General features: G+C 47.6%; 1 protein-coding gene across 4 annotated transcripts; it reads left to right on the top strand.

The window, feature by feature from the left end:
* The first annotated feature begins 157 nt into the window (after positions 1-157).
* KMT5A (lysine methyltransferase 5A) lies at positions 158-22,552 on the top strand. Of its 4 annotated transcripts, none has more exons than XM_031948457.1 (8): positions 158-223; positions 6,620-6,744; positions 8,910-9,066; positions 11,998-12,217; positions 15,602-15,689; positions 18,015-18,074; positions 21,537-21,727; positions 22,201-22,552. In XM_031948457.1, exons 1-8 carry the CDS (start codon positions 214-216, stop codon positions 22,409-22,411), a joined length of 1,062 nt encoding a protein of 353 aa, XP_031804317.1. In that variant the 5' UTR covers positions 158-213; the 3' UTR covers positions 22,412-22,552. The 4 variants fall into 4 exon arrangements, with proteins under 4 accessions (XP_031804317.1, XP_031804319.1, XP_031804318.1 ...); XM_031948459.1 differs by lacking the exon at positions 22,201-22,552 and adding an exon at positions 21,881-22,194; XM_031948458.1 differs by lacking the exon at positions 158-223 and adding an exon at positions 6,152-6,233 and having other exon boundaries at positions 22,201-22,411.
* Positions 22,553-23,891: the final 1,339 nt, after the last annotated feature.

The following is a 23,891-nucleotide window of genomic DNA, read 5'->3' as shown; positions in this document are numbered from 1 at the left end:
GGCGGGATTTTCCTCCAACTACAGCCTATCAGAGTGTAGCACCTCCGGAGAGACAGCACCAGGCTCCAATTGGAAGCAGCTTGCGTTTCGCTTTCGGGGGGCAGTTGGCTGCAGTGTGGTTGCAAACTTTTTTTTTTTTTTTTTTTTTTTTTTTTCCCCGGAAAGCTTCGGTTTCCCGGGAGATCCCAGGCGGTGCAGTCGAGGCTCGGGGCCATGGCCAGAGGTAGCTTTCCAGGAGTCCGGCCGGCTGGCCCGGCGACTGGGACGTCGGGAATGGGGCCTGGGGGTGGAGAGGAGGGGGAGGTTTCGCGTGGTCGTTCTTGCGGGATAAAATTCCCTCACTCAACCCCACCAGGTGTCTTCCCCACGCCTGAAACTGTGGCGGGGACCGAGGGGGCGGGGGGAAGAGAGGGAGTCGGCCTCTTTAGGTCCCCTTTTAAAAGTTTCTTTCCTTTTACAATGTCCTACGGGTCCGGGAAAAGAGGTTTGATCCCTTCCTCCTGCTAGGGGGCCGGGGATGAATTCTAGAAAGGGGGGCATTTGGTGAAAATAATTCACGTTCGTTTTTGGAGTTGTTGTCTGACAACTTACAGCTTACAGTTTACGGCTTGTCTGACCTTCTAGCTGAGGGTGGGAAGAGTTGTTATCCCCATTGTACAAGTGAAGAAACTGAGGCTGGGGGAGAGAGCTCATGGCCTTCGCTTCAGAGGCAGGGAGGGAACTGAGAATTCTTTAGTTCCAGCCCTCGCTCCTTTGACAGAGGAAACTGACCTTGAAAGAGAGAAAAGTGGCTTGTTTGACCCAGATCATCAGGCTCTTGGAGGAGAAGGGAATCCCTGACTCCCTATTTCAAATGCAGATGCTGTTTCCATCACAAAACTCAGATCTCCCTTCCTTCCCCCCTTCCACTTTTCTTCCATGAAAATGTCCAGCCCAGAACAGGTCTGTCAGTTGGAGCACAGTTCTGAGTTAAAGTTGTTGGGGATGTTTTATATATATATATATATATATATATATATATATATATATATACACACATGTGTTTATTTATATATAAACATATATGTGTATGTGTGAGCAGTAACCTCGGTGGAACAAAACTGGCAGTCCTGTATCCCAGGCCTGTCTCTTCCCTCCTACTTGTTGGGAAATGGCCATAAGTAAATTCCTTTTTATTAGAGATACCACAGGATTTGTCCAATCTTCTGCAAGGTTTTCTTCCTAAATGTTTTAGAGTTGAAAGAGATCTTAACAGATCATATATACTGAATAATTCATTTTAGAGAATGGTAAACTAAGGTAACCACAGGCCGCTAAGTGGTGCTGAATATAGTGCCAGGCTGAAGTCAGGAAGACTCATTTTCCTGATTTCAAATCCCATCCCAGCACTAATTGTGTGACCATATGAAAATCACTTCACTCTGTTTGCCTCAATTTCCAAATTAACCGGAAAAGAAAATGGCAAACCCTGCTAGGATCTTTGCCACGAAAATCCCAAAATGGGGTCAGGAAGAGTCAGACACGAGTGAAACTAATGAACAAAAACAAAACAAATAGGTCTAGGATAATCCAATTCAGTCTTACCTCCTATGGAGGACTATGGGTAGTCCACCCCCTACCCATAAACTTGTTGAAAGAATAAATGAATGAACCATATGAGCTATCCCCCTGCCATTCAGCTAAGCAACCAATGGAGCCAGGTCAAAAATGGAATAGGATTCAATCGGACTCAAAGAGTCCCTATTATATATACTTATTATATGCAGAGCAGTGGGAAGGGAGGCTTGTCAAATGATTATGGCAGCTTACAATCAAACTGGAATCCTAAAGAGTGTCTTGGGTGAGCACTATTTTTGTTGTCACGGCAGTGAAACTCACTTCGGGAAGCAAACTTTAACTGAAGGCAGACACTGCATCTGAGACAGTTGGGAGTGGACACCTTCTCAAGCAGTTCAGTTGTGGCATTCTTCTAAACATTCCAAAGCGCCATGTTACTGTTAGTTTAATAATTTATATATGGTCTTAGTGGTACTCATCATAGTGCACTGGGAAAAGCTCTGGATTTGGACTGTAAAGAACGCTCAACTCTGTTGTTTATTGTCTATGTGACCCTGAGAAAGTTATGTAATTTCCCTGTGCCTCAGTTTCTTCTGTAAAATGAACAAAGTAGACTAAATGATCTCTGAGGTTCCTTCCAGCTCTAAATCTGTGATGCTTTTGAAGTACTCAAGAGCAAAATCATCCTGTTCTGCTCCCAATGAGGCAGTATAGTCTTGTGAAAAGAGCTTAGGCCTTGTAGTCGGGAGATCGCCAGTCAAATTTCAGCATTTACCTGTAATATTTGAAACTATGTAAGTCATGTAAGTGCTAGGAAGCTGTTTTCTTTCTCGTAAAATTGAAATAATAACATATTCAGCTGCTTCACAGAGTAATGTTAATATGGTATTTTGTAAATGTTAAGCAAGATAGACATTCAAGTTGTTTAAATATATTTGAACTTTGTTGTTCTCCCAGATTTCCCTTAGGAGGATATGTCCAAGTGAGACATGCCACTTTGCAGATGGAAAAATGAGGCATAAAATATTTGAAATTATAGGATTTTCTGACAAAATACTGACAGAAAATTATGACTAAAATATCTTCAAATGTACAGTATTTTAAAGTGTATTTGTCCATTTAAAAGATTTAATCTGCTGAGATCTTTATGTAACATTACCCCTTTTTATTTTAGCATTGGAAGTCAAATGAATAATTGAAATCATTTTTACATAGAAAAATCCCCATGCCATTTACAAATGACTATAAGTAGTCAAAGAAATATGTGTCCCCACTATTATTAACTCAAAGAGATATGTGTTCCCACTGTTAATTTAGCTGTACTGTAACGTGTACAATATGATGCTGACTCTCACTTGTAATGCAGTAATTAGGATAATTTCTCCCTCTCCCCCCATTTCCACATTAGGATCTAATCTGAAGTATAATATGGTAAAATGGAAAGAGCAGAGAGCCAAATGGTAGGTAGGGAGACTGCCCTCTTTTCTAGCTATGGCACTGTGTGACCACGGGCTAGTCACTGTACCTCTGGGAACAGCAAATTGGCTCTGAGGGTTGAGGGCTGGGTCTGGAGGCAGAAAAGACCTGAATTTATAGTAGGCAAGTCATTTACTCTGTGCCTCAGTTTCCTCATGTGTAAAACGAAAGTAAATAATAGTGTGCCCTTCCTGGGATTTTTTTTGGAGAAACAAATGAGATAATATTTGTAAAAAGTTTAGCAGTGTCCAGCCCATAGTAAGTGCCTAATAAATGCTTGTATCCTTTTTTTTTAAAGCCCTCTTTCCCTCTCTGTAAAAAAAAAGGGGGGGGGATAATTTTAGGAATACTGACTTCATAAGATTATTTTAAGGGAAGCTGTTTAATAAATTCAGACTATAAATGAAAAACCACGAAAGCCCCTTAACTTCATCCTTTCCACCAACGAGGATCTGATGCAAATATACCAGACTTGAACTAGGATTACAATCAGAATTATTATTTCTGAGGTTCTATGATCTCACGAATTTTTCTAATGTTACTAAACCTGATTCCTGCTTCTTAGAATGAAATCATGGGTTTTTAACAGATTTGATTGACATCTTATTTTCATATAACCTAGAATGTCTACTCTCTCCTGCTTTCTAGAGAGTCACTCTTCCTAACAAAGAATTAAAAAGAAAAAAGGGAAGAAAAACTCCCATAGACCTTTCATTTTTGCTTTCGGACCAAACTTGGTCTTTACCACTTCACAAGAGTGAAATCATTTTTGAAACTGATCTTAGGCTTAGGAAGCCCCACCCCCATTGTTTACATTTGCCCATGCCCATTACTACACTGTGGTCGACTTTATTTTTTTTTTTTTCTCCTAGTTTAGGGCATTTCAATGTAGATTTTATTTTATTTTATTTTTTAAGTTCCCATTATTCTTTTTTTTTTTTTTTATTTAATAGCCTTTTATTTACAGGATATATACATGGGTAACTTTACAGCATTAACAATTGCCAAACCTCTTGTTCCAATTTTTTCACCTCTTACCCCCCCCCCACCCCCTCCCCTAGATGGCAGGATGACCAGTAGATGTTAAATATATTAAAATATAAATTAGATACACAATAAGTATACATGACCAAAACATTATTTTGCTGTACAAAAAGAATCAGACTCTGAATTATTGTACAATTAGCTTGTGAAGGAAATCAAAAATGCAGGTGTGCATAAATATAGGGATTGGGAATTTAATGTAATGGTTTTTAGTCATCTCCCAGAGTTCTTTTTCTGGGCATAGCTAGTTCAGTTCATTACTGCTCCATTAGAAATGATTTGGTTGATCTCGTTGCTGAGGATGGCCTGATCCATCAGAACTGGTCATCATCTAGTATTGTTGTTGAAGTATATAATGATCTCCTGGTCCTGCTCATTTCACTTAGCATCAGTTCGTGTAAGTCTCTCCAGGCCTTTCTGAAATCATCCTGTTGGTCATTTCTTACAGAACAGTAATATTCCATAATTTTCATATATGTGGTCGACTTTAGTACAAAATTCAACAAATCTAACAAACATTTATTAGAGCAAGTGCCTTCTCTGTGCAATGTATTGTGTTAGGAATGAGGGTGCTGGTAGGAAGTAAAAGTCCCTAAAGAAGCCCTGTGGTAGATAAATTAAAACCATAATCCTAGCTGGTGCCTTGGAGCAATCTGTGATTGCATCAGGGTAGGAGAAACCCCCTCTACCGATGCAAGTTCTCACCTAACAGTTTTAGTCCTTGAGAGTTGCCTGGAAACTGATAGGTTAAAGGGACCCGTCCAGAGTCGCCTTGCTACTATATATCTAATTCTTCTGCCTCTGAGAGGAGGCTGTCTCTATCTACTAGCCACTAAGTTGATACTTTGTGCTGAGATTTCACAGTGCTCTGAATACAAAGTGACAAAAGGTGGGGGAAGGGGGAGAACATGCAGACTCAGCATCGTATATGGGATTGGGGTTCATGGCCCTATGTCATTAACCCCCTGTCACCGAGGGTTCCTTGCAAGCTAGCAAAAGACATGCTCCTAATTAAATAACCTTTGTAACGCTGGGCGATTACTTCAATCCGTCTAAATCGGTGGCCTCCATTCCCTAATTGAAACCTTGGTAATTAATGACAGTTTGAGGCGCTAGGTGGCGCAGTGGATAAAGCCCTGAATCCGAAGACCCATCTTCGCGAGTTCGAATGCTGCCTCAGATGCTATAGCTGTGTGATCCTGAGCAAGTCATTTCATCCTGTGTGCCTCAGCTGTAAAACTCCTCAGTTTTCTCATCTGTAAAACTGCGCTGGAGAAGGAAGTGGCAAGCCGGCCCAGTATGTCTGCCAAGAAAATCCCAAAGCGGGATCTTGGAGAGACCAACTGATTAAACCAGAATAACAACAGCCACTGCCTATCTCTAGAGTAGACTGGGTCTCTCAGCCAGACCTTCAGGCTCCTTTTCCTCCCTCAGCCTGTGAATTCAGTAAAAGGGCTGCTGAGGAAAGCCTCCAAGACTGAAAAAAGTCTCTCAATAGTTCTTGTGCTTTTTGACTTTCCCTCATCGCTACTCCCTTGTCCTTTCCTGATGGATCTTGGGACCCTAGTCTGAGAAAAACTGCAGTAGTAGCTTTGTCTTTCCGCTGGCAGTACCTGGTTTGCAGCTTACTCCGGTTTTGCCATTTGTACTGTTCACAAATGCTTCTTTCCCTCTCCTTCCTCCTTTGCTCATTTCATTTCTTTGGAAAGGTTAGTTTAAGGATGATCCAAAGGTATTTAACTGCCCTCCCCCCCAACCCCCTGGGCTAGATTGGGAAAAACTGATCCTGCCTTTCCCTGCCCTGATAGCACAGGCTAGAGCCAGGCTGGAGTATGGGTCCCCGTTTCTCTGCTCTGCCCCAGGCCATAAAAGAACACCTTGGAATGTCAGAGCTGCAAGGATCCCTCCGAGATAGTCTAATTCAACCTGCTCATTTCGGAGATGATGAAACTGAGGACCGGGGAGTATGAACGACTTACCCAGGGTCACGAATAGTTGAGACTAGAAACCCGGTTAGTTCGGCAGCCCTCTTTCCAAAGACCCCTCCCCCCTTGAGTCTCCCCACCCCCTTGGGTGGGATGGGTGTGGAGGGGGAAGGATGGGGTGAAGATTATCATCCCGGGTGCCCTCCCAAGGGCCCAGTTTAGCGGGAGGAGGTGGGCGACCCAGGACGGGCTTGGGGAGGAGACCGGGACAGGGGGTGGCGGGGTGCCGGAGGTCGGCGCGTGCCGGGGGCCCGGCGGGACGGGCTGGGGAGGTACGCCGCGGCGGGCGCGCGCGGGGCCGCGGGGGCGCAGCGCGGCATGCCCAGGGGGCGGGCTCGCTGTGCGCCCGGGCGCACGGCTCCGTGCCCGCCCTCGTCCTCGGCGGCCGGCCGGCTTAGGTGGCTCCTTCTCGGCCGCTCGCTCGCTTGTTCGCTCGCTGGCGGGGCCGGCGCCAGGGCCCTTTAAACATGGCTGCGGTGGGAGGCGCCGCACCGGGCCCGTTTGGCCCCGTAGCCCGCCCCGCCGCACCCTGAGCCTGAGTCGTCCCCTCTCCCCAGGCAAGAAGATGTCCAAGACGCGCGCGGAGGAGGCGGCGGCGACCCCGGCCGGAGGAGCAGCGGCCCCCGCCCCAGGCCCGGAGACTGTGGACCGGAGGAACCCAGCGCGGCCCAGGACCAACGGGGTAAGGCGAGCCCCGGAGCTGCGACCAAGAAAGGGTTTACGGGGGCGGGAGGGAGGCAGCTCCAGTGGGGATCCGCCGGAGGTGGTGAGACGTTGGACTGCGAGGGGTTAATGGGGGGGGGGGGGAAGAGAGACGGTTTGCAGGCACGAAAGGGTTAACGGAGGGCAGCCGCCCAGACCCGGGGGAACTCGGCCCGTCTCCGTACGCCTGCGCAGCATGGCACCGGCACCCCCACCCCCACCCCCTAGAAAGTCCACTCGGAACAACGCCCCGCTGCCCCAGGTCGGGGGAGCCGGAGCCCCCGGCTCCCAGCTGGGCCCGCGGTGACCACGTGGGCGCCCCCGCCCCTGCTCCCCGCCCTCCGCTAGGACGTGCCGAGCCGGCTACCCTATCCCGGCTGACCTTTCATCCCCTGCTCCCCGCACCCCTCCGGGAAGCCTCCGGCCCCTCCGGGAGTTTCTCGTGGGTTCTGTGGTTGCTGTTTATTGGCCGGCTGAAGGGGCTGCCTAGTTCTTTCTGAACAAACCCACTCTGTGCTGGTAAGCCCACGGCAGCACCCAGAAAAACCAACTCCAGATCCCTTTCTGCTCGTTGGCCCTGGGGTGGGGGGTGGGGGAGCCGATCGTTAGCCGAAAGATCCAGGAACTGGGGAACCTGTTTTACGGTCAAACTTGTTCTTTCTAGTCCTCTCGGAAGAGCTGAGTAAGCTCCTGGGCTGGGGACTCCTAACCCTGTCACTTGTCTTTAGCATTCTAAGGTAAAAGTTAAGGACGGTCTTTGTGTCACTCTTCCCTGCCTTCATACTCTCTTCTACTTATCTCCCCTCCCCCTCCCCAAGAGAAAAAGCTGTTTCTAAAAGGCAGAAGTATAAAATGTCCCTTTTTAAAGGGCCCAGATTGACTTCCTGCCTGGCAATCATTGCCCTATTATCATCCTTATAAATTCCTCCTATTGTTCATGGCCTAGAAAAGTATTCTTATCTTTCATCGTTCTGACTTAACTCCTTATACACTGAAAATTTCTGCACACTGAAATTCTTTGCTTCGCTTTTAGTATTTCAGTCCTGCCAATAGTGGATTCTGTCCAGGCCCCTCAGCTTCCTCCTACCTCCCCGCCTTTTCCCCCTAAGATGGCAGAGAATGGGGCACCCATGTTTCACAAGTTCTCAAGTACTTTTTCTAAGGTTGGCTTAAAGAAATTTTCTCCTCCTTGGTTAACTTTGCCCTCCTAATGTAAAGAATTGTCAATTGTTAAAAAACTGCTTAACTCGGGGAAGTTTATCTTGGGAAGTGCTTACCAGGCCAGGGACTCTCATTAAATATTTTCTTACCAACTGGACCAGAGCAGTTGGTCTTGTTGTCTGAAACCTTTCTCAGTATAGTGGAAATCAGGAACAAAGAGTCCATGTCCAGCTCCCAGGTAAATAGTCCAGGCTGGTTCTCCAGTCTTGGAGCTTCATCTTTACTTCTGGCAGATCTAGGATGTGTAATGGCCTCCGCGTGTTTGGTGCAGTTGTTCCACTCGATAGCCCATTCATTTTAGTACCATGTACATTTAAGACCTTCCTTTCATTCCTCCTCCTGTGTCTCATCAAGACTTGGAAGTGACTGAGCCCGAAGCCCAGAGCTGGTAGTAGTCAGTAAGAAAGCAAACCCTATCGGTCTTAGCTAAATTGAAATAAATGGGCCTTTAATAAGACCCACCCACAGTTGTGGACCAGCATGGAAACTAGGGGAGAAAGTTCATGACCAGAAGGCTGGCCACTAAGTAAGGAATTTTTTCAATCACACCAACTGGAAAAACATTTATTAAGAATCTGGTAAGAAGTTATCTGTGTAAGTGGAGGGAATTCTCCTATTAAAGCATGGGTCTTTGAAGTCCATACAGACCTTGTTATTTTACTGTTCAAAAATTATCTTTAATACAACACAGTTCAGTTACTTGAAAGTCTTTGGAGAGTGTATGATTTGAAACTGAGTGATTCTGAGCAGCTAAGAGTGGAAAGAATTAAGGCCTTTCTGACTGGGGGATGCTCACTGTAATATGCCATGCTCCCCCTCCCCCAAACTCTTTGAGAGCTTTGTTGGCTTTTGTGACGTGTCCCAGATGTTGCTGACTCTGATCTCTGGGCTTTACTTTTTGACAATGGATTTGTGTCTTTTTAGGAGAATGTATTTATGGGCCAGTCAAAGATCTATTCCTACATGAGCCCCCACAGATCCTCTGGAACTCGTCCTCCACTCCAGGAGGAAAACTCTGTTGCACATCATGACGTCAAATGCCAGGGGAAAGCCTTAACCGAATTGCACAAGAAAGGAGAGGGTAAGACTCTGAAGGTATTCCTGGTCTGGTGGCCAGCTGGACATCGCACCAGCTGTAATGTTAGGAAGCTCTTACTGGCACCTTGCTTTCCCAATCCCTGATTCCCTAATGGAGATGTTGCTCTCTCTGCCACCTTGCAGTTCCTTCTCAATGATGTAACCTACTGAAGCTTGGTCAGGGATCACGTGCTTTTTTATGGCCTTTCAAAAGACCATTCTGTTTTCATAAACTTCAGCTGGCTGATTTGAGTAGCATCTGTGGGATCTTAGGTGACATTAATGGAGGTCTAATGTCCAGAACAAGGGACATGATGATCACTAGCACGGTCAGACCACAGAAAGAACACAGAGTTCAAGCCTGGGTGCTGTGTTTTAGGAGAGACATTAACAGATATATCTTCTGGAGTACATCCAGGAGAAATAAACAGGATAATGAGGAGATTCAAAACAAGGCCACCTGGGAATTAGATATAATTGGAGATCCATTTTGTAGAAAGAAGGATTAGGCTTATTGGCCCTAGAGAACAAACTAATACCAGTGGGTAGATTTGGAGTTCAACATGGGAACTTCCTAAGAGTCAAAGCCAGTCAGAAGTAGAATAGGCTACCTCTGAAGGTAGTGAGCTCTCCATCCCAAGAAGTCTTCAGGGGGAGGCCAGTACTTGTTTAGGATCATTATGAGATTCATGTCCACACTTTGGGCACAGGGAGGATTAAATGACTGCTAAGGTTCTGTTATTCTCTTCAGCTTCCCTTTTCAGTCTCGTAATTCTGCAACATGGTAGGACTGTCATGCAATGAAACCAGCTATCGAATCCAAAGATATCATCTGAACCCTGAAAACAAGGGAAAGGCCTTCCAGAAATTTTAGGCCAGTACAAGATCATTGGCATATACATATATGTCTGCGCATATGAAAATTGGACCTAAGCCTCAGGCAAAGGGCTACCTTTTAGAGAGGGAGTCACCTTGTCTCCATTTTCCTATGAGATGTCCAGCCAGCAGCTACCACTGGTTTAGATGCAGTATAGGATTGCGATCTTGAAGATAAGTCCAGCCTTTTATTTCATAAAGAAGGAAACTGAGCACTCTCAAGATGATCCATAAATAGGAGAAGTAAGATTCAAATTGACTTCCGACTCCAGTGACTCTTGGTCCTCTGAAAGATTAGCAGACAAGAAATTAGCAGAATTTCAGGGCAATTTAAGCATAAAAAAGCAGACACAATCCAAGCTTCACTAATTTATGGTGAAGAACACAGTTTTTTTCCGAATTTTAAGGGCTTAACAAGAATATTCATAATAGGTTTTCCATGTGGGGAACCTCTGCTCCCCCAAAATCTAGGTGTTCCATTTATTGCTCCTCATTTATAATCCAAAGTAGTACCAGAGTAGTGAGTTGAGTCCTAGGGCCAATGCTGTTGCTTTTGAGAACACTTTCAAGTCAGCATCATCCAAAACCACCAGACCTTTGGTCAAACTATTGTTTTGGCACCACAAAAGTATCAGCCACATGGAAAGGAGCTACTTGTCAGAGCTGGGAAGTGCCTAGAGGTCCCAGAGTGGCAGAGCTAGGTGGGCCTTAGAACAAAGAATAGCTAGCCTGGGCTTAAGGGCGCAAAGAATCTGGAAGGACGGAACTGGGAGTTAGTTTAGAATGCAGGATGTCAGAGCTGGGTAGGGTTACGGAAACCCTTTTAGGACATCTGGCATTATTTTCATGACAAAACTAAGATGTTTCCATTTTAAACACTGTAAATATTGAGAGCTCTAACCCATGTAAACAAAAGCTCTTTGAGGCAGGGGTCCCCAGTTTTTAAGAGTGTCTTGGGCTCCTGAGACCAAAAAGTTGAGAACTATCGGTCCAGTCTATAGACTGGACCAATTTTACAGATGAAGAAACTGAAGAAGGCTCCCTCCTGAGAAAAGAGAGTCACTTGCCCATATTTTCAAAGAAGGTTAAAGGGCCTTTCTTACCATGTTCCCTTCTCTTTTCCCCATAGAAACAACATTACACATGGTGGGCAGGTTCACAGATCTGTTCACAAAAGCCTAGTTGACTCATAATGGAGCAGAAACAGTCATGTTAATATTGTGGAGTAATGGAGATACTTGGGGGAGAGGCTATTAGGGGCGGGGTCTCCAAATGACCATTTAAACACAACTTTTATAGGAAAAACATGTTTAGCCTTCCAAAGGAACTCGCTTGTAAACTAGCTTTTGAACCATAGCTTGTTTATAAATTGGAGATATCCTATTGTCTCCAATTAGACACGCTCTTCAGCTGTGGTGAGGAGACCTCTGCCAACTCGGCAGAGGGGAGGGAGCGGTTCCTGTTGTCCCCATCCATGCCCTTCATCCTGTAGGGACTCACCCCCCACCTCATCTTCCGTACTCCACCCTCTGAGGCCCTAAACTTTGTTCTTAAAGCCATAGCCCACCAATTGATATTAGGCAGCTATGGTAGATATATGGGAGAGAGCCTTGGGTTCCAGTCTTGAGATGTGTGATCCTGGGCAAGTAACTCAGTTTACCGAACGACTGTTTCCTTGTCGATAAGATGGAGATAACAGCTCTGGCCAAGTCCATTCTCCTTGAGTGAAATTTTAGACTTTAGTGATTGTGAGGTGGCAGTTTGCTGAGGAGTGAGCCCCAGTCACCGCTGGCTCTTGGTCTCACGCCTGTGCCAGCTGCACAGAACTTGAGCTGCATCCCGAGCGGCGCAGCATGGCACAGTCCCCTGTCCTGCATTGGTGCAGGCCCCATGGCATCTCTGTAGCTTGTGTGGAGTTCGTATAGTTACCACAAAGGGCAGATGTCTTTTTTGCCTTGGGCTCTTTTTAAAGTTAGTCAGCAGCAAAGGGCTGGAGTGAAAGCTGCTCCAGAAGGGCACTGGCAGTGAGTCCGTGTCTTTGTCCTCCCTTTGTCTACAGAGAAAAGGATTGGCATCAACGCACCGGCGAGCACTATGAAATCAGAAGAGCAGAAAGGCAAAGAATTGAGGAGGGATTCTCTGGAGCCCCTTCCAAACCATAAATCTATAGCTGTAGGAAACCCCAAAGCCATGACGCTGCCCGCCAATGCTGCTGATGCTGCCGGCGCAAAGCACGCCCCGAAGAAACCCCCCAAAACCAAGCAGGCCTCGAGGAGAAAGTAAGTGATACGCTCTCTGGGAAATAAGGGGAGCCCTTATGGCTCTGGCCCCTGGGTTCAAGGGGCCCCAAGCAGATTGCTCTTCTGGAAGATCACTGGCTTAAAACTTGATTTCTTGGGGTGCATGCAGATTTCAGGGTAGCTCATAGCTGATGGGGACAGCCAGGACCTGGAGGGAGCTCCTGCTCCAAGTGTTCTCAGCCTTTTCCAGGACAACAGCCTTTTTTGATCATCAAGGCTTCAGTACGATAATGGTTGTGCTTATCAGTGTCTGGAAAGCCATGATAGGAGTGTCTGGTATGGATGTGGAGTTACTAACCCTTGCAATAATCAGGCAGCTCCATCCCCAGTTGATCTAGGATGCCTTGCTTATGGAGGAAGAAAAGTGGCCCAGAAAGTCAAAGGACCTATGCCAAGGTCACTTAGCCAGTCATAGAGCAGACAGAATTCGAATCAAGGGTCTTGGACTTACTTTTTTCTTCTGCGTTGCCTTGGAGCAGTCTCTTGTTGCTGGCCTGCTGTTGGTTCTTGGAGTCTGGGGGGAGGAGGAGGATCTATGTGACTCTTTGGTTGGTACCGCCCACAGAGAGCTCCTCACCTCTGGGAGTTTGTGGCCTGCAGGTCCTGGATGGGGTGCGACTTTCCAGCCTGGGCTAAAAGCAGCACCAGCAGTGGGCAGCAATATTCTTTCTCACAGGCCTCTGCAGGGCAAACTCTTCCATTTGTTTCTGATTGGATGGGAGTGCCAGAACAGAGGATGGGGGATAAAAGAATGGGGGCCCTAAGGAGGGGATCCTTCAACTCATTTCACATGTGATACACCCTGTGGTTAAAGTGATAGATGGTGCTTCAGAAGTCATTGATTGATTGCCTGCTGTGGGCAGGACACTATCCTGGAAGCTCAGTATCCAAAGGGAAATTTTCTTTGCCCTCTAGAAGATCACAGCTTTGTAAGAGGGTGTCTGTCTGTCTCTCTCTCTCTCTCTCTCTCTCTCTCCCCCACACACACACACACAACCCAACAATAACAACAACAACTACTCTGCAGGTTAGAATGTGACGAGGCACAGGAGAGCCAAAAAAATCAAGGAGGAAAGGATCATTATAGGTGGGGAATCTGGGAGGACTTCCTGGAGGAAGTCTTTATTCCAGGCTTGCACATAAAGATGAGAGCCACATCTCCAGCACTTACAATCCTGGGGATCCCGGGCAAATCAGTCACCATCTCTTGACCTCTCAATTAAATGTCACCCACCTTATAGGGTTATAGGAGAAGTTGGTCAACAAGCATTTATTAAATTTATACTGTATTCTGAGTGCTGGCGATACAAGAAAGAAGACAGTTTCTATTGTCTGAGCACTCACAGGCTGACGGGGGAGACGGGGCGCAAACACACAAGATGTAGTCGGAGTCATTGAGAGCCTTACCACAGATGCCTGGACCTGGGAGAGGTTCAGTCAGGCTTCTTGGAGAAGGTGAGGTTTGGGTTGACAACCGAAGGAAATCAGGAGATAGAGACGGGGAAGGAACGCATTCCTGGGGGATGGCCAGGTTTGCTCTAGAACAAAGCGCGTGAGGGTAGAGCCAGGACATAGATACGTGCGCCAAGGGAGCAGAGGCTCTGCAAGGCTGGAGCACACTCAGCAGCCAGGGCGCGAGGTACAGTGTTGTGCACACGCAAAGGCCCCTGTGGAGTGGGACGACAGCCGTCCTGGGGGGCCACCAGGTGCGGGGTGCCTCGGGACTAGGGATGCGAGTACAAAAGTAAGACACCTCCTGGATTTGGAAAGTTCTGACAGTGATCAGTGAGCACATTCTCTGGGATGCTGGCTGGCAGGCAGTGGGATGTAGGCTTCAGGTAACTTTAGGAAGCAGCTGGGGGACCTGGGAAAGGCCCCTCGTGGGTAATGGCTTTGGAGCTAAGCCTTGGAGGAGGGGCCCAGTAGCTGCCGCTTGTGCAGAAAGCCCCAAGGGGGGCAGGGAGGCTGGGCTGGCGAGGCCGGGAAGGGAGGAATAAGAAGGAAAGCCTAATGGCCACCGATTGAGAAGGACAAGGCAAAATTGGGGTGGGGGGAGTGCAGGGAGGATAGCATGGAGCCCAGGCTAGTTGGGAGTACAAGGCCCTTGAATGAATTCAGTAAAGGCAAAAGCATTTATTAACCCTTTCCTGCAAGTCAAGTCTTGGCAACCACATAGACTAAATAAGACAATCCTGGTGGGCTGCAGCAGCAGCAAAAATAGGCATATTTATGTAAGAAATGTTTTTGGTTCTGGGGGATTTTTCATTTCCAGTGGGTTGGGGACTGAAATTGAGAGGTGAGGGGGTGCCTGCTGCATTTTCAGATTAAGATTAATTTAAGATTAAACATATTGCTTAACTTTTATTTCATAACAAGAAACTTCTCCCGAAGTGCAAATAAATTATAAATAGTTTTCAATGCAAAACCAAAACACATCAATAAAACCTTTTTTTAAAGGCAGGATCCCACATGTATTCCTACCACACTGCTAATGCCGGTGGAGGAGAGGGATCCTGCATGAAAGTTGATGCTCCTGTGATTAACCCCTAAAAGCCTGAGACCATTCGGCTACCTAGGAAGTGGTGAGCTGGCCCACTTTAAAGCCTCTTTGCTGCCTGGTGGTAATATTGGGCCTGGGAGTGCCCTTCCAGCCTGGGGAAGAACCATTCTCCAAAAACCATCTCTACCATCATCTCACAACAACTCTGTGAGGTAGGCACTGGAAATATCCTTCCCATTTTACAGATAGGGAGATTGAGTATCAAAAGAGGATCAAAAACTTGGCCACAAGAGTTAAATATATTTTTAATTAAAGCTTTGTATTTTCAAAACATGTGCATGCATAATTTTTCAACATTGACCTTTGCAAAACCTTGAGTTCCAAATCCTCCCCCCATTCCCATGGCAAGTAATTCAATATATGTTAAGCATGTGCAGTTTTTCTTGACATATTTCCACAATTATCATGCTGTACAAGAAAAATCAGATCAAAACTGTGTATGTATAATATATGAAATATATAATATGTATGTATATAAATATATATTTAAAATCAGATCAAAGAGGAAAAAAATTGGAAAAAAAAAACTGCAAGCAAGAAACACAAAAAGAGTGAAAAATACTATGTTGTGATCCCCACTCAGTTCCCAAGAAGTTAAGTATTAAGGTGGGATTTGTACCCCATCTCCCTGGTCTAGTACTTAGCGGGAGCTGTGTTCCCCTCCTGCTCTGATAAGGAGATGCCATTTTGTGACCTCATTTTCCGAAGGCATTTGCATCTGCTTTCTAGAAGAAGATGAATTTTGGCATTTGGGCTGCCAGCCTAGAACTTGTGTACTGACCCCAACATCTTCCTCCCTGCAGAGCTCAGGGAAAAACTCAACAGAATCGCAAAGTCACTGACTATTATCCCGTGAGACGGAGCTCCCGAAAAAGCAAAGCCGAGCTACAGGTAGGTGGAAGGGTGGGGGTACAGATGTTGGCCCTTCTTCTGGGTTTGAGGCGGCCAAATCCTTCTCTCTTCCCCCACCCTCGGCTAAGAATTCCCTCCATCATGTCCCTAATGAACAAGAATCCAGCTTCTGCTTGAAGCCCCAATGGGCTGGAGGGTCCCTGTGGGCACAGACCGGCTCTCTAAAAATGGAAACAGGAAGAGGCATTGCATGTGTTTCTGTGATGACCTTGATCTGGCTCCACAGACCAGCCTCTCTAGCATTCTCTCCCTAGTATCTGCCAGGTACTGGTCTAAGTGGAATCGATAAGACGGGGTTTAGTGCCTGCTGAGCCGAGGGCACAGTTTGTAGAGTTCCCTGAGGCCCCGGTTGTGGGCATCCTGACTGACAGGGTGAGGATGCTCAAACACAGAGAGCTCTGAGGCCCAAGAGCCTACAGCTGGTGTTCCAGGGTAGAGCCCTGGTCAGCTAGAAGGGGACTTAGAAGATTTCTTGGGAAAGATAGGGTCTAAATTGGACAATAAGGATGCCTTGGAATCAGTGGGCAAAGAAAGGGAAGGAAGGCAATCCAGGGGTAGGACCCAGAGCAAAGGAAGGCATGGAAGTGGGAAAGTACTATCTCTGATTCAGGGCAGTTTGGCAAAGACCATGGGATCTGTGCATAGGGGTTGGTTTGGAAGAGGCTTAATAACGGGATTTCACTTTATTTGGTGGTAGTTTAATCCCATGTGTCTTGTTGTATGACTCTTAAAAAGTGAAGTCCAAGAATCCAAGACAGAAGAAAGATGAGGAGCCCTTGGGCTACAGTACAGAGCTGGAGAAAGCTCTGAATGCCAGATTATCTTTCTGACATGCCGGGAAACCACTAAGATACCCTGTGCCCCAGGCAGCCCATTCCTGAGCCTTGTGCTCCCCCACCTCTCCTTCTGCTCTGAAGGGACCCTTTCCCCAAATCCAGAATACTTTGGGCTGGCAGCAGGCCTTGCTCCGAAGCATGGTGGGTGAAGGAGTTTATGAACAAGATTTTAAAGCTTTTAAAGGATCTGTGTGGAAAGTACAGCTAGCTGGGAGCAGCCCGATCAGAATGGGGACCTCCAGAGAGGAAGGCCCAGCCTTATAAAGAGCACCACACTTCTGTTTGTCTGAGGGCCAGAAGACTTCCCCATCCCTGCACTTGGGGTGGACGAATGGCCCCAGAGAATGGGAGACTTCCTATTTTACCTAGGAGGCCCAACTTTTCCAGAGGTACACAGAGGGTATCCGGAATTGGAACCCCCTGATTCTCCACCCCACCACCTTCGTGAATGAGGGATATTCACAGTGCCAAACCTATTGGAAGTGCTGAATAAGTGCTTGTTATGGGTTGACATATATTGAGTAGATCACCCAGTCTAAAATCACAAGTCATACAGCAAAGGGGTCTGATTCACGAGAGAAGTTACTGAAGGGTAGCAAGCACTTCTGGGGGCTTCCCTAGTCTCTTGGAGGCCAGTCAAGGCGGATAAGCCTGGGCCCCCCTAAACCTCCCTACTGTCTCCTCAGAGGCATCATGGGGAGGAACTGTGTGGTCCAAGAAGTGCTTTAGAGCAGGGGTGGGGAACATCCGGCTTGTCACTCCTGTCAGGCCTGCAAAATAATTTGCTAAGACAAGTGCAGGGGACACTGAATCGAAAGTCAGGTGCCATAATCTCCCAGTGCTCGAGTTCTATAAATTGCTAATTTTGTGTGGTCCACGAATGACATTACAAATATCCAAATGTCCCCAAAAGAGGTTCCCACTCCTGGCTTAGAACACTTGCTGACTGGATGGGGTTCACAGCTCTGCTCCTTCACTGCCTGGGTGACTTGGAACCCTTTGCCCTCGCCCTCCCTTCCATCCCAAACCTAGGCTTCCTCCTCTGAAGAAAGGAGAGTGTTGGATGAGGTGCTGCCTTCTCGTTCCCAGAGGCGGGGAATGGCCCAGTGGATATAGCACCAGGTCTATGTCTGAGTTTAAATCCAACTTTAGACTCTTCCTGACAGGATGTTCTTGGACAAGTCAGTTTGCCTGCCTCACTTTCCTCAGCTGTAAAATAGGGATAATAATAGCACCTGCCTTCCAGGAAAGTTATGAGGCTCAAATGAGATAATATTTGTGACATGCTAAGCCTGGTGCCTGGCACCAGGGCACTGGACACGGTATCAATGTTTGGTCCCTTTCCCTTTCCCCTTCCAGGAAGACTCCTGTATCCCATGGGCTCAGCTCAGGAAACTTTGGCTTCCTATTACCCCATACTAGGGAGCAGCCAGGAATCACTCATGTGGTTTTCCTTCTCTCTTCCTAGTCAGAAGAAAAGAGAAAACTTGACGAACTAATTGAAAGCGGAAAGGAAGAAGGCATGAAGGTAAGGTAGCTGGTGTTGGGCTTCCAGGTCGCACTGCAGGACGCCTGACTGGGCACCTTCCTTGTTGTCTGGGGCAGTCATGGGTTGTCAGGGGTTTATTGTGAGACAGTTGGGGTTAAATGACTTGTCCAGGATCGTGCAGCTAGAAAGTGGCAAGTGTCTGTGACTGGATTTAAACTCAGGTTCTCGTGACTCCAGGATCTGTTCTCTATGAGCTGCCCCTGGTCATTCTTTCTAGGAACCAACTACCAAAAGTTTGTCCTAAGGAAGATTCCCAGACTGGGAAGTTGCAATGGGATCTAAGTCTCTAAATAGATCCTATAGGAAAGCCAAGTGGGGAGTCTTACGGACCTTCTTGTGGAGGCTGGACCTCCAAAATTCTCTAATTGTTGCTTAGGATGTTGGCCCGGCAGGTGCTCAAGAGAGAAGCGAGAACGAATTCTACTGCTTTGGCCAATGAGTAACTTTCAGAGGCTCTCTGTTCCTGTCCCTTAGAAAGTCCGGGCATTTGTGCTCTGGCCTCTTCTTCCACCTGGAAATACTTCTTACACACACAGTGCCCCATCTCCTTTTGTGGGGCCTTTCCCAGGGCTGGGGCACCTTCCTTCCCTCCCTCTCGGATTTCTTTAGATATTGTGTCTCCAGGAGGCTTTCAGTATCCACCTCTATCCCTTCTCAGTGCCCTCCTTTGGAGATTTCTCGTGATTGTACAGAGCACTGGCCATGGCCTTCTGGGTACACAGGTGTTTACCGATATCTCCCCTGTTAAACTGAGCTCCTTGTGGGCAGGAACCGTGTGTGTGTGGAGGGGGGTATGGGGGTTACTTTTCTTGGCATTCCAACACTGAACACAGCGACCAGCATAGAATAAGTACTTAATAAATGCTTGTCAACCGACTGACTGGCTAAGGAGGGGACAGCACCGGGGGTTCCGTTAGAACCATCAAGTTTCCTACTCAACTCTGGGGCACCAGCATGTCCAAGGGGAATTTGAGGTTGTCAGTAAGCAGATTGCCCCCAAAGTTCAGAGGAATCCGTTTGGGGCGGCAGTGAGGAAGACAAATGGGGACCATGCCTTGGAGCGAGCTTCCCCAGGCTGAGAAGCTTCCTGCAGCTCGGCCTGTACAGGCTCTGGCGCTGTCTGAGGATGACAGGGACCTCGGAGATCGCCAGGTACAACCTGGGACTGGGAAAGTCCTTCTGGCCGCCTGAGTGATGATGCTTTCACGTAGAGACGTCCAAAGATGGGAGGAGGACTGGGTCTGCAATCACAAAGGCCCATGCAGGTCCTGTCCCAGATACTTAGTAGCTGCGCAGCCTCGGCCATTTCATTTACACCCACAGCCCATTTCTTTAGAGGGATAATCACCTTCTCCGCAGGTTTGTGAGGTCCCCCTTATCCCAGATGTGTCACAGTAAGATAACAGATGAAAAGTACTTTGCAAAGCATCAGAGAAATGGGAACTATTCTTCCCAGCTCTTGTGTGACCATGGATCAGGCGGTTCCCTCTGGTCCCTGGACACCTTGATTTCATACTGGGGAGTTGCAGATTAGGTGTGGCTCCGCCAGAAGAGAGGGAGTTTTACTCCGAGAGTTCCCCACACCAGTTAAACGATCAGTGTTGAGGTTTTTCAAAAGTTCTCCCCTCCCCAGACAGTCTTCCTTATAGGAACCCTTGTTGGGCTCCTCAGCCACTTCCATTCATTCATCAGCACTTGCTGAGCTCTCATGATAAATGGGAGCCTGGCCTGGTGGATGGAGAGCTGGCCTCTGAGGCAGGAATGGGAGCTCCTGGGACAGAGGCTGTTAGTCCCTTTCTGGTGTCCTCAGAAGGTCACCCAATGGCAGCCGCTCCATAAGTGCCCCATTGATGCTTGCTCATTGGCCTGGGTTCAAGTCTCACCCCGTTGCATACTGATGAGGGGCATGTCTCTTGACTCTCTCGGGTCCTGGGCCCCTCTGAAGGACTGCCAGGCGTGAGTGCATCAGGAGAGTGAGCTTTCCCACCCAGGAATTCCTTTCCCTGTCGGAGTTAGCGCCTGTTTGTCAAGTCCTGGGTCCTAAGTAGAAAAGTGGAGGTTATTCTATTGGGGAGTAATTAAATAAAACCGTGCAGACACGGTGCTTTTGTTTATTCCTGGAGGAGAGAAGGCACCAGCCCCTGGGAGGGTGAGGGGAGGCCTAAGGCGGGATGTGGCTCTTGAGTGAGGGGAGGCCATGAGGAGATCTGGGGTTCCTGTGGGGGAATGGAAGGAGTCGGGCACAGACCATGCAGAGGGATGGAGAGAGATTCCCAGAGAGTCATCCATTGGCAGGTCATGGGTAAGGGAGCCAGCTTGGCTGATGCTCGGAGCCTTGGCCCGGCAGTGCCCAGAGCCAGCCACTGCAGGGCTTTGAATGGAACAAGAATATTTTCAGAAAACACTTGGCTTTTTGTGTAAGGGAAGGACGTGGTTCTACCTGCGATGTGGGAATCTCAGTCACCCTGGAGGCCTTTAGATTACTAGTCCAGGCAAGAGGAGCAGGCCGTGTGAGTGGAGAGAAGGTGATGTGCACCCAGTACTTGGCAGCTCTTGAGAGTTAGGGTGCGAGGGACAGAGAGGTCAGGGGTGGCTCAGAGGTTTCAGAACTCAGAGACAGGAGGGACGGGGGCCCTGGACAGAATTTAGAGAGGCTGAGGAAAGAGACCCAGTTCTGTTTTGGACAAGTTGAGTTTAAAATGCCTCTAGAACAATCAGGAAAAAGATTCTAGTGGTGTCTGATTGCTCAGGAGAGAGCCCCGGGCTCTGGCTCTCGCCTCTGGCTCTCTCTCGCTCTGGAATCTTTCTCCTAGAAACCTCTGCCCTTTGCTCCTCCAGGCCATCATCTCCAGGTTTGCTGATTTCTGTCTCTGGAGCTCAGGGGAACATGGGTGCAGTCCCTCAGTACTTGAATTTACAGCTTTTACATTTCACCTCTTTTCCTGAGGAAACAAGCTGGTGGGAGGATCACATGATTTCTAGGCCCTTCGGCATGCTTGATTGCCTTGGGCTTCCATTCCTACACCTGAACACAATATTGGAGATGTGGTCTGAGGACCCAGGCCTATCATCTCCCTGGTCCTAGGCATTCACCTCCCTTGAGGGGATTAGGATCCCCCCACCCCCATCTCCCACTCACCAAATGGATTGTTTGGAAACCAATGTAAGACTATGTGGTTTCCTCGGTGTCACCATTCAGTAGAGGGACATACAGGATCACGAGAGACGTGAACCTGGGGTCATGTTGCCTAGTCGAGTGGGTGGGCGTCCTGGTTCCCAAGACTGGCCCTTCAGCAGGACCTCCCATAGCACGCGCCTTGGGTCCAGATGGAGGCGTCAGGATGCTCTGCTCTCATTTGGCTCGTTCAGAATGCCAGCCTTTGTCTTGCCTCTTTGGCTCTGCCCTGACAATGTCCCCTTTTTTTCATCACTTCCTACCAGATCGATATCATTGACGGCAAAGGCAGAGGAGTGATCGCCACCAAACAGTTTACAAGAGGGGAGTTTGTGGTAGAGTATCACGGGGACCTCATTGAGATCACTGATGCCAAGAAGCGCGAGGCTCTCTATGCTCAGGATCCTTCCACAGGCTGCTACATGTACTATTTTCAGTACCTGAGCAAAACCTACTGGTAAGTCAGTCCTTGGAGCACCTCAGATCATTTCCTATTAGGCCGATAATCGGGCGGACTGAGGCACCCAACAGCCGACGCCACATCCTCGGCCCGGTTGAAGACGCGTCCATGTGAGCGATGAGGTAGAGGTGCCCTTTCTCTTTTCTCTAGGACTCAGACTGTTCCGGACAGACCTCTCACCTGCCAAGGATGGGCTTTGGACTAGTCGAATACAAACAGCTTAGCCATTGACCTTGCCTTTCAGCAGGGCCGCCTCAAGGAGGAACTCTGCTGGCACCCGCCGGACTCCCGAGGCAATCTTCCTTATTTCTGGTCCTTTCTAAAACGAATCCCCCTTTTGTTTTTCATGCCTGTGTTAAGAGTGAGGAAGGACCCTTCCTTGGCTGAGAAAAAGTCCTCCCTTTACAAAAATCACTTTAATTTAATCCTCTATTCTTTCCTCTTTCCCCTTGCCCTCACTGCCATCCCAGTGTGGATGCCACTCGGGAAACAGATCGTCTGGGAAGACTGATCAATCACAGCAAGTGTGGTAACTGCCAAACCAAACTCCATGACATAGACGGCGTGCCTCACCTCATCCTCATCGCCTCGAGGGACATCAAAGCTGGCGAGGAGCTGCTGTATGACTATGGTGATCGCAGCAAAGCTTCCCTGGAAGCCCACCCGTGGCTCAAACACTGATCCGCGCTTCACTGGACAAAGTCCCCTCAAAGGGAATTAGTTTTTTGGGGGGGGGGTTTTTTACACCTAATCTTAGTGGATTACTTCTGATGTTTTTAAATCTATTAAAATGCCTTTTCACTGTAGTATTTAAAAAAACAATCTGCTGCAGGTTCTCTCCCCGGCAGGCTTGCACAGATGGCCTTAGGTTACCAAAACTTTTCTATTTCTAGTTATTTTGTACATTTTTGCAAACAGACAAATCTGGGCTTCCCATGCATGCAGTCAAAGACTTGGTGCAGGTTTTATAGGGAGATGAAAATCCAAATAGTGGACCTGAGCAGTCCCACTGCCTCCAGCTACATAGCAATGACTTTCTGCATCCCACTTTAGGGAGCAGATCAGGACAGAACATGCCTAATTTCTCTCCTGTTCTCCAACTTCTTGTCCTAATAATGACTTGACAGGTGTACATATATATATAATATATATTTTTAATGTTTCATAACAGGTCAGTCCCTTCCCTTTTCCAACCTTTTTGCTTTTGAAAGCTTCCTGTCCCTGCACCACCCCCACCACTTATCACCGCTCTTCTCAGGCTGCCCCATTGGGGGTCCCAACACTCCTGCCATCCCCCATCCACCAGCTGCACACCCAGCCAGACATGGGCGGCAAGAAGTCTTTGAATTTCATTCCCACTTCCCCTCCCAGAGCAGGGCTTCCTATACCGGGGCTTAATTCTCTCTAGAAATGTGAACACTGAATTTATTCAACAATAACTACTTAGATGTATAGAAGTTAAGTGAGTCAAGTTGCTGAGTTCTTGTAGAAGAAATTCAAGATGGTACTTTATTCTGTTTGAAAACTGTTCTTTAGCGGGACCAGAAATCTTCCCATCTTTCTCTTCTCCATCACCCCTACATACCTGGTTTCTTGTGTGTATTGGATTTTTGGTTTGGTTTGGTTTGGTTTCTTTGTTTTTTTTGGTTTGATTTTGGTTTTTTCTTTAATTTGCTGGGTAGAATCAGCAAGATTTGCTTCCACATTATATCAGGCAACCTGGTGGTTTTCCTGAACATACAGCTATGAATTCAAAATAAAGAGTCTCTCTGATAGAGAAAAGTAGGAGCCCAGCCTCTGATGCCTCCTAAGTGTTGTAGGCACTCGAGCAAGGGGCGAGGGCTTCAGGCTCAGGGCCGAAAGAGATGGGATCTGGGGCTTCGACTATGACAAACAGAGCTTCCCTCTCGCAGGATGGATCTGATCAATCATTTCAGTCAACAGCCAGGGGACTGAAGTGAGCAAGCAGTGACCTTGGCAGTGTGCCCCTCTGGCTGCAGGGAAACCTGAAACGGAGAGGGTGCATACAGGGCTCTGCTCTCCTCTTTTCTGTTCCCCTGGGGTTTGTCATGGTGCTACCTAAGAAAGTCTTCCCTCACCTTCCCTGCTTGTCAGGGAATGGAGAATCAATCAGATGGGTGTGTGTCAATATGAGCTTCTA

This window comes from Sarcophilus harrisii, chromosome 1 (genome assembly GCF_902635505.1).
Source record: "Sarcophilus harrisii chromosome 1, mSarHar1.11, whole genome shotgun sequence".
NCBI classification, from domain to species: domain Eukaryota; kingdom Metazoa; phylum Chordata; class Mammalia; order Dasyuromorphia; family Dasyuridae; genus Sarcophilus; species Sarcophilus harrisii.
The sequence above is the reverse complement of the archived record's forward strand: the minus strand, read 5'-3'. Positions and strand labels throughout refer to the sequence as shown.